Source organism: Haliotis rubra, unplaced genomic scaffold (genome assembly GCF_003918875.1).
Source record: "Haliotis rubra isolate DU_JTF1 unplaced genomic scaffold, ASM391887v1 Scf2383, whole genome shotgun sequence".
Taxonomy (NCBI): Eukaryota; Metazoa; Mollusca; class Gastropoda; order Lepetellida; family Haliotidae; genus Haliotis; species Haliotis rubra.
Genome location: NW_025766429.1, coordinates 1,640 through 12,927, shown reverse-complemented (window position 1 = coordinate 12,927; position 11,288 = coordinate 1,640). Strand labels below are relative to the sequence as shown.

General features: G+C 40.2%; 1 protein-coding gene across 1 annotated transcript; it reads left to right on the top strand.

Moving 5' to 3' along the window:
* Positions 1-4,798: 4,798 nt before the first annotated feature.
* Positions 4,799-8,755, top strand: LOC124278494 (pollen-specific leucine-rich repeat extensin-like protein 3; the record flags this gene model as incomplete). Its single annotated transcript, XM_046714196.1, has 4 exons — positions 4,799-4,908; positions 6,299-6,413; positions 7,636-7,823; positions 8,532-8,755. Coding segments are annotated over exons 1-4 (576 nt in total), but the record flags the coding sequence as incomplete, so codon positions are not given.
* Positions 8,756-11,288: the final 2,533 nt, after the last annotated feature.

Genomic DNA, 11,288 nt, shown 5'->3' with positions numbered 1-11,288 from the left:
GCAATCATTTGTGATGTTGCTGAAATGTACCTCCAAATTGAACTTGCTCAGGATGACCGTACATATCTAAGGTTTCTTTGGAGATCGATGGATCAAAACAAAAGCCAGATGTGTTTGAGTTCTCAAAGGTTGTATTTGGACTAAATTGTTCTCCATTTTAGCTCAGTACATCACTCAGGAACATGCGAAATCACTTGAGAAAGAACTTCCATTAGCTGCAGCTACAATAGAAAAGTCAACCTACATGGATGACAACATTGATTCTGTAGAGACAGACAGCAAAGCTATAGAGCTCTACAAACAGCTGCAACAGCTGTGGAGTAGTGCAGGAATGCATGCTCGTAAGTGGGTCTCTAATTCCATACCAGTTCTCCAACAAATACCAGAAGTAGACAGACTAAAGGAGATAAACATTCAAATGAGTGAATTGCCATCTGTAAAAGCATTGGGCTTACTATGGAGTGCTGACTCAGATGAGTTTAGGTTCTCATTCATGTCGTCTAGGCAGGATATCAAGATGACTAAGAGGAACTTCTTGAAAGAAACTGCTAGGTTGTTTGATCCTCTAGGGTTCCTAGGTCCATTCACCATAAGAGCTAGAGTTATCCTGCAAGAGATGTGGCTATCGGGTGTAAACTGGGATGACACTGTTAGTCCAGATCTGGAACAAAAAGCATGGACTTGGTACCACGAGGTTGAAAGTTTGTGCTCGCTTAGAGTTCCAAGGGGACTCAAGATCAACTTAGATACTTCCAGAATGAAGTTGCACACATTTGTAGATGCTTCAGAAGTAGCGTTTGGAGCTGTAGTTTTCTCAGTTACAACTCAAGGGGATTGTCAAAGGACTAGTCATCTGGTAGCTTCAAAGTGTCGTGTAGCCCCTCTCAAAGCAGTTAGTATGCCACGGTTAGAGCTTCTCGCTGCTGTTCTTGGGGTTAGACTGATTCTTGCAGTAGCAAAAGCATTAGAGTTGCCTCTACAATGTGTAACATTGTGGTCTGACAGTCAGAACGTCCTTTGGTGGATTAGAAGACAAAGTAGATGTTTTAAACCATTTGTAGCAAACAGGATTGCATACATACAGGAACATACAAACATCAGTCAATGGAAATACGTCCCTTCCAAGCAAAATGTTGCAGACATTCTTAGTAGAGGTGCAGATGTTGAAACCCTTTCCACTGACAAATGGCTGCATGGTCCTACATTTCTGACTCGTGATGAAGATGAGTGGCCAAAACAGACAGTTGCCTTTGACAACTGTGAGAATCCAGAACTAAAAAGGCCTTCTCAAGTAAACGTAGTCATGTTTACTAAATCTGACTCAAACACTGATAGGTTAGAACCAAATAGATATTCTAGCTGGAAGAGACTCTGCAGAGTGTATGCTTGGGTCTATAGGTTTCTTAACAATGCTAGAGCTCCATGTTCACTTAGAAAGAAGGGTGAACTGGATGCGGAGGACATTGAGGACGCAGAAACAGCAATACTTGTAAGAAATCAAAGGGAAGAATTTCCTGATGATTACTCTTCACTGATGAGAAAATCAGAGTTGTCAGCAAACAGTAAGTTGGTCGGCCTACAGCCTTTGTTGATGACAATGGGCTAATGAGAGCAGGAGGCAGACTGAGGTTTGCGGATGTATTGTCTTTTGATGCCAGACATCCTATTATACTCCAAAGACATTCCTGGGTCACCAAACTGGTTGTCAAATATTATCATGAGCAGGTGAGTCACATGGGTACAAATAGTACGTTGTCGGCCTTGTCCACTAGATTCTGGATTATTTCAGCTAGAGAGGAAATACGTCAGTGGGAAAGACAGTGTTCATGGTGTAAAAGGCAAAAGCCAAACCAGCACATCAGATAATGGCAGATCTCCCTAAGGTTAGGGTACGATGTTCAATGAAAGCATTTGTGACAACAGGTGTGGATTATGCAGGTCCGTTTTACACGGTACAAGGTCGAGGTAAGAGTCGACAAAAACGTTATCTCTGCCTTTTCACATGTCTGTCAACACGAGCAGTACATTTAGAAATGGCTTTTGGGTTAGACACGGATTCGTTTCTGAATGCCTTGTTTCGTATGGCGCACAGACGTGGTATGCCAAAGGAAATAATCTCAGACAACGGGACTAACTTCGCTAGCTGCAAAAGAGCTGAAACAGCTCGTTGCTGGCCTAGATTCAGGCGTGGATTAAATCAACTTTGGCAAACAAAAGTGTCAACTGGATTTTCAATCCCCCAAATGCTCCATACTTTGGAGGAGTCTTTGAGTCGTTGGTGAAGTCGGCCAAAAGAGCTATGTATGCTATTTTGAGTTCAGGGGATGTTAGTGATGAGGAACTCATGACAGCCATCATAGGAGTGGAAGCTCTTATGAATTCTAGACCTTTGACGTATCAAAGCGCACATCCACAGGATGATGTTCCACTCACGCCCAATCATTTCCTACATGGTCAGGTAGGTGGGGAATTTGCGCCAGAGTTGGACTCTACCTCCTTCAGCCCTAAGAAGCGATGGAGAAGAGTTCAAGAACTCATTAGACACGTGTGGAAACGATGGATGAGGGAGTGGCTCCCATCTCTCAACATCAGGAAGAAATGGTTAACACCATGTCGAGACCTGCAGGTGGATGACGTTGTGATTGTAGTGTCTTCGGATACTCCTCGTGGAGTTTGGCCTTTAGGCAGAGTATTGAAGACCTATCCTGGAAAGGATGGTCACGTGCGCGTTCTTGATGTTCAGGTTGGCTCTACAGTCTTGAAAAGGCCTATCACAAAAGTCTGCCCTCTTGAGTGGAGTTAATGGTGAAATGGTGAAATGATGCCTGTAACAGCAAAAGATGTACATACTCATAGATAGTTTTGCTTGGTTCTCCCATTTAGTCAGTTTTAATGATAGACAGGGATCTATCATGGAGGGGGGCATGTTCTGAAGGCATTTTGGTTTCATCACTGAAACTGCTCTCTCAAACGCACTCAGTGCATACTAGGCGTATCACCCGAACACACCCGGTGAAATGCACGGGAAAAACGAGTACCATTGCATATATAAGACGGTGATCAGCGATACACGGGGCATTCGCTCCTTTCTGCCATTAGGTGCTGATCGTTACATGTCGTGTGTTGGCATTTATTTAGAATTACGAATGACTCAGATGTTAGATATGTAGATTCAAAATTAGCGGTATTTAGCAGTATTTAGCAGTTCGTTTCATCTCAAAGTTCAGTTAGACTCATTTAAGAGAATCACGTTTAGTTCTTTGTAAATTTCATAGTTTTCTCATTTATAATAGTTATCACGTTTAGTTCCTCGTTTTAGGCCAAAAGGTAAGTTCGAAATTTTAGTTGATTAGGATTTAAGTTAATTAGCATAGCTCTGCCCAATCGTTTTATTTTCCACTGCGCAACAAGTCAACAGCTCTGAAAATGAAGAAAGTCTCAGGACTCCTTTTCATTATATTTTATTTTCTTCTACTATGAACCCCTTTAAAATGTGTTCATTTCAGAGACTAGCTGTTAGTCTATGTCCGACTCAACAGGCTTGCGAATAATTACGGTGAACACGTCACCGTAGATCGAGCCAGAAATTGGGCTGTGGATCTTATCGGTAAATTATTGTGTGCTGCAACTGTGAAGCAATTGCAACATCCAGCTTTTGATACACTGGACTACCTTTGGACGCCTAGGATGCAAATGCTAGGCATAGTTCAAAAGGAATATTGGAGTGACACGGGGCCTCTGCGTTTACCGGACAAGTTTTGGACTGTGGGGTTGGTCTTCAGTTATTTGTGAGTATGTGTTTTAACAATTTCAATTTGCATAATTTTGCATAATTTAGTGGTCTGGAACACCCTTCTTTCACAGTGGTTGTACCACGTGTTTCATAGCGTTTGCATTATCTGGTGGGTTTGGAAGAGCGGCTAATCTAAGCATAGTGGAGTCTTGGGTACCAAGTTTGCTATTCCCAACTGGTTGGCTTTTAAACCAGGATGTTCGGTCTGTAAATAATCGAGACTGGACCAGACAATCCATTAATCAACAGCATGAGCATCGATCACCAGTTGGGATACGGTGACATGTGTCAGCCAAGTCAGCGAGCCTGACCACCCGCTCCCGTCAGTTGCCTCTTAGGACAATACTCAAGAACAGTTCTAACCCGGATCTTCACGGACTACAGTTGGTAGCCTCAATCTAGACATAAACTACTGTTACCGATAGTGGCAAAGAAACAGGGAACCATTATTTTACGATTTTCTCACACAGTTTCCTGATTTGCAAGACTGTACCTTTTTTCTTATTTGCCCGTTTCTCGCAAAGAGGCTCTGTAGCAAAAACCCCATCCATTGTGTATGAAGTCACGAAAGGTGTGATGTGACGTCATTCCAACAATAGGCTGAGCATGTTTAGGGTGAGTGAGTATGGTTTTACACCGCTTTAAGCAATATTTTGGCAATATCACGATTGGGGACACCAGAAATGGGCTTCACACATTTTACCCATGTGGGTCTTCGGCGTGACGAGCAAACGCTTTAACCACTAGGCAACCCCACCCCCCATCCCCCACACATGTTTAGAACTACAAAAGAAGGACTATTGTAATAGAGATAATTGCTTCAAACAAAGTCCTAAACCTTTTTTAATGAAAGTATAGGCATTATCATTTAAATCATAAATACTAATCTAAGGACTCAGATTACCTCCACATGCACTATGAACTATATACCGATCCCAGTTTGCACACCATCACATTCAATCAATATTGCTGTTAATCCTGTATTGATTTTACCAATGGCAACGGGCGGTTCACACAAACATAGAACAAGTCCATGGATGAAGACAAGGCCTATTTTTACTGAGTCATGGAATACATCTTATACCCGCTACTGCTCCTTATTTTCAATGTTTCAGGTAAGGATTCACTACAGCCTAATTCGTGGTCAACCTATCCTTTCAAAATGCATCATACTATTCTGAAAGTCGCCATGAAATGCTTAACTCTCATCACACTTCGTGTATGCAAATGGTGGATGGTCGATCAATATCACCCTGTCACCACACTGTAGCCAGTGATACCTGATACTAGCATTGGTGATGATGAATATCAGGACTATTACATTGTGTAATGTTAATGACGGCTATATGTTCATTTTATCCACATGTTCTTTTCAGATAAGCTTATCTGTCGGTTATAGTTTCATTTTATCAACATGATTATAACAAAATGTTTTAGATGTGAAAAGTTCATGAATACTACTCTCTATTCTACGGTTTACGGTATGAAGTAACTGACCATACAGACACATCTGATAAATTATAAGAAAAATTGGGGACAAACGCGTGTATATCGACGTCATCATTCCTCTTCTTCAGGTAAATGTTATTGAAAATCATTCTGTGAATTACTTCGTATTTTGATATCCTAATTTTCAAAAACAACTTACATTACACTCAATACATATTGCCGTATGTGGTCCTGCGTCTCGAGGCCAATGACTAAAATGGTTGTACTCAAAGCATATTTGACGGTAGACCACACCCAGTATTCAGGTCCTGTAGTTTTGAATGTGATAGTTCTTGAGACGCCATGAGCTCATGGAAAATACTGTTCATTTGTTTCACAGAGATTCGGCTGAATACATCATTTAAGGGAAGTGCCAGGGTTATGTGTGTATCAAATATCTGCTTTGTTCAATGTGGATATGTTGCACAAACTCAGGAATAGCATTAGTCGCTGGCCACATACGGCTGAAATATTCATAGTGTTGCGCCTACATTACTGATGTGTCATTGTGATATTCCATTTTGCAGCTGATATATATTTTATACATTTTAACATTTGGAGTCAAATGACGATAATTTGGTCATTCTGACATATTGTAATAAAAGTATTTTGGGCTAAAAAACCCCACCTGAATACGACTGAAGGTAATATCGATTAATTCCCAACTTATAAGTAAATTGGAATGGTAAACGTGCAGCAGGGACTGATAAATTGTTAAAGAAATTGTCTCAACGCTACTGCAAACATTATTTCAGCTTTACCCAGTGTGTGATCTGAATTTGCTAAGGAAGCGTGAAAATACCATCAGGTCGTAGCTATTTACCTATTATATTACGGTGACAAAACGATTCTTGGTTGATATTATATATACATACATTTAGGAAGATTTGGTTTCAAGTCCTTGATCAACAAATCCCAGAAAGACTGAATTTTGTCGGCCATTTGCCTTCGTTTAAATGATCTGTACAGTTAAGGTAGATACAACACAGATGCATGTGTATGTGCCACTGCTTCCAGATGTGCTGGGTGTTCTGTGTAGCAGAAAGACCTACTCCTACTACTCCAGCACCACCTACTTCACCTGTACTTATGGATGCTGCGGTTCCTCCAGTACCAGATACTGCTGCTCCAGGTAACACCGGGTAGACACAGGGTAAACTCAGGTAGTGTCAAGATAGACACAGGGTAAACACAGGGTATGTTCAGGTAGTGTCAGGATAGACACGGGTAATCTCAGGGTAAGGTCAGGATAGACACGGGTAATCTCAGGGTAAGATCAGGATAGACACGGGTAATCTCAGGGTAAACACATGGTAAACACAGGGTAAGTTCAGGTTGTGTCAGGATAGACACGGGTAATCTCAGGGTAGGGTCAGGATAGACACACGGTAAACTCAGGATAGACACGGGTAATCTCAGGGTAGGGTCAGGATAGACACAAGGTAAACTCCGGATAGACATAGGTGTCTATCTCATGGTAGGATCAGGATAGACACAAGATAAACTCAGGATAGACACGGGTATTCTCAGGGTAGGGTCAGGATAGACACAAGGTAAACTCAGGATAGACACGGGTAATCTCAGGATAGGGTCAGGATAGACACAAAATAAACTCAAGATAGACACAAGGTAAACTCAGGGTAGACACAGGGTAATCTCAGTGTAGACACAGGGTAATCTCAGGGTAGCGTCAGGATAGACACAAGGTTAACTCTGGAAAATCACAGGTAAACTCAAATTAGGGTGGACACACTGGAGTCATACTACTCCGGATATATTCGGTTATTGAAAGCACATGTTTGCCCTCAGATTATACATACCTGCAGGCTTGACGAAACTTTAAACACGAAGCTGTTCACTGTGGCTCTCGTTTGCAATATTGATTTATCCACAATGAACTTGTTTTTATCAGGAATATCACGCTTAAGAATGACATTAAATGAAATAAATATTAATAATACACAGCGAACAAAAAGTACCATTTACATCAGTGGATACGGTATGAATAAGGTACATAGTCCATCTCCAATACAGATTAAATTAAACATTTTTCTGGGCTTCATTTGGATTTTATTTTTAATTTTGTACATAAATATCATTAAATGGAATAACATATTTCAGGGAATAAATGAATAAATGTGACGTTATACAGTCCCATGCTCTATCTGCATCACGTATACATCATAATACAACACACTCAGTTACAGATCGATACACACTGAATGGACCAACTGCCACACAAATCGAATACTGCACTATTATGTTTATGTTTATTGACATCCATCATATATTCCGTACATGTACATTTCATTTCAACAAGGGGATGTAAGTAAGCTATGTTTGTTTTACTGCAGATCTGCTGTCAGCGTTCGGTTAACCGGGGGCAGCACAGCTGGTATTGTTGTCGGTGTCCTCTTCATCATCTTCTGCATCGTCATCGTCGCTTACCTCTGTAAGAGGAAGCGGTACCACGGGAGCATGATGAGGCCAGGTGCTGTCGGACCGCAAACAGTTCAAACTGTGCACGTCTCACATACTTCAGGTAGATACCAAGGGGAAATAGAACTCAGTCACACACCCATTAGGACCAGGATAGCGATATCATGACAATTTACAAAAACTTCACATGATGCTGCCATGTACAAAGGAGAAGACACATCTCCGCCATGACTCCTTAAGACACAACTGGAGGCTGCCCAAAAGATGCGGGTTAGAATTGGTCCTCAGCAACCCATGCTTGTCGTAAGAGGCAACTAACGGGATCGGGTGGTCAGGCGCACTGACTTGGTTGACGCATGTCATCGTATCCCAGTAGGGGAGATTGATGCTCATGATATCAATCACCAGACCGTCTCATCGGGACTCGATTATTTACTGACTGCCATCATTTAGCTGCAATACTGCTTAGTGTGGCGTTAAACAACAAACAGACACGTGCAGGCACAAGTTCAATATGCCCATAAGGTGTCATGAGATGGTGTGTCGAGGTTATATATCAGCAGGATCTTACTATGGTTCTAGATTTGTCAGTACCATATCCGCGGTGTATTCTTTACCAAAGTGGTAGACGTGTACATACCCTTCAACACACCTTGTCTGCCACATATCAAACAACGGTGTAATTTTAAATTTCTTTAATAGCGCCGTTACACCATATTCACTAGAATGTACATTCTTTGTCTTGAGTTCATGATGCCGGTAGAAATGCCTATACAAGCATATTCACCGCAGACCTAATTCCTCGTTTCAGGTGCAATGATGGGCCCACCCCGTCAGAGTTACCCGCCTATGTATCAACCCCCTGCATATGGTCAAGCAGGTGATGTACCCTCAGCCTGCACCAGCGATGCGCGCCACCCGCAACCGCCGCAACCAATGCATTCTGCACCCTGGGACCCAGGCTACGTGCCCCAGGCTCCATTGTACAGCGCCCCACCCCCAATGTACAATGCACCTCCTCCAGCCTACAGTCAGGTACAAAGTTACCCCTTCGACAGTACCCTCCAACAAAACAATAGGACACAACAATAGGACATCTCTCAAAATCAAAATTATAACTTGTCATGATTTTAAGAGCCCTGGGCATTATAGGTCAGCCATTGGGACGGTACCGGTTAAATAATCGCAATTACAAAACGAATATTTATATTTATGATGGGCATGAAATTCTACATGGACATAACAGTTTAGGATGTCTGCTGGTGAGGCTTTGTGTTTAAAGTGCATCTAGGTCTGTGCATTTAACAGGATGCTACGTAACTACGATGATGCGTTAAATCATTGTAGATTTGTAGCAGTGCAGACCACATTTATGACAGGGCTCGTATTATTCACAACAGATAGATGTGACGGTAGTGGAACTGCAACATTCTTTAGCCAACATTCATGACGGTCTTTCATAATCACCTTTGTTACTGAAATGCCACTGTGCATCAACAATGGTGAAAACATGGCTATGAATGCACACTACGTTAAAAAGGAAATTATAAAGATTATGGTCAACAGAAGTTGTATCTGAATATTGTTCACTTACTTTGAAGAATATCAAGTGCTATAAATTATACGCCCATTATTATTATTAAGATATTATGCCTAAACATGCTGCCATGATAAAGTTTTAATTAGCAACGGAGTGCAGAGCGATCCCTTACTACTTTCCAATTTAAAACTACCTCCCTTAAAATGTAAATGTATCTAAATGCAGACCCACAGCTGTAAATATGCTTGTAATCATCCACGCATTCTTGTATTTGTCGCGGTGTGTTTCGAGTTGCGTAATGCCTTTGGATGTCCTTTTTTAGCATACATCCCCGACTTTGTCCATGATAAAATGGCCCTTTAAGGATTGAGTCAATCTCAAAATTCGTGCATATTTCATGTAGGCAAAATTGAAATTTCGTTTTCTTCTTTTACCTTGAAATGTTGTTGATTATGTTCATAGTATTCTGAATATCCAAAACATAATTTATGCAAACTTAACGACGTTTTAATTTTCATATTTTATCCTTTATTAGAAATTTCACGAAATTGCGTCACTACCGTTACGAAATTTGAACATCATTTTGAACAAAATAATCCAAAGATGATCTTCATTAAATGTAGATATGTAGTTTTACAACAAAACATTGCTAATGAGTTTTGAAAATTTATATTCATTGCTTAGAGGGCCAACAATTCCTTTCTTTTCTGATTTGCAAATATAACGTAATATGAAGCAAAAATCCAAAATGAGAATATGAATTGTATTATGCTTACTTGAAGCTCTACTACCAAACATACATGCACTATAAAATCCAAACACAAACAGATAAATAAATTTTAGTTAGATAAGAAAAATGATAATGTTATTGTATGGACATTGGCATTAACGGTAGTATCATTCTTATTAAAGCCAGTTTTTATGTTTACTTTAAAAGATAATTTAATGGAATTTGTCAGTCAGATATTTCAGAATGCTTGAAGAATATTTAATAAGCAAAATATTTACTTATGGATGTCCCTGTCTTGCATAAAACGGGTAAAGACTGCATGTTACGGCAGTGGCATTGTGACTGCAAAATAATTTTCCATACAAAAAAGGCCAAACCAAGCCAAGCATGTAGCTGTAACATCATTAATTATCATATGTTAAGTCATTTCTTTTGAAAACCATGAAATATACAACAACAAAAATCAAATTGCACATCGGCCACTGGAGTTGTGTTGTTTTGGGTGTTTAAAATAAATATAAAGATATGTTTTCCCATTTTTTTACTGTAAAGTATAGAATAAACTGAGATAAATTGGTTACCATAAAAAAATACTGACTTTGACTTATGTTTGTTTGACAAACATATAACATAAATATGCACGAGTTTTGAGAATGACTCGTTTACAATTTGGAAATGGTCCCAACATTCTATGGCAGTGGTAAAAGGCGACACATTGGATTGGGCCAAGCTTGGATTGTAAACGATGAATCGAGGATTGATGTTCATATAATCACAGAGTCCTGTCCAGTGTTTAAAGGCCACATATCGCTGGAATACTGCCGCGTTAAAGATGAAACCAACAGACTAGACGAACATGTCATGATATCTGTCATGTAATCGATGTACCAGTGTAAGCAGTTTTTTTTTGGTTGTATACATATGATTCCGGCTACAATGATACATCGCAAAGTATTGCGGTAAACGTATCAGCGAATGTCTATATAGAGAGACAATTGTCTGTAGATATATTATATTTTGTGAACTATAGATATATAACGTTATTGTACATATCCGTTGCAGTCACTTCGGTTCATTTTCACACCTTACCCACACCACGACTGTGCCTTATAACGGGTTCCAGCGCTATGTACACAAAGGCGCTTGTGTGTAATGACTTTGATTCTTCACACCGAGAATGTTTGCTTTGTACATACATATAAATAATTTTATTATTATAAGCCACATACAGTTAATGATGTAATGGTTTTTCAACTTTTGTTTCCTGTGGTTGCTTTGATCACGTGTCAAAACTATTG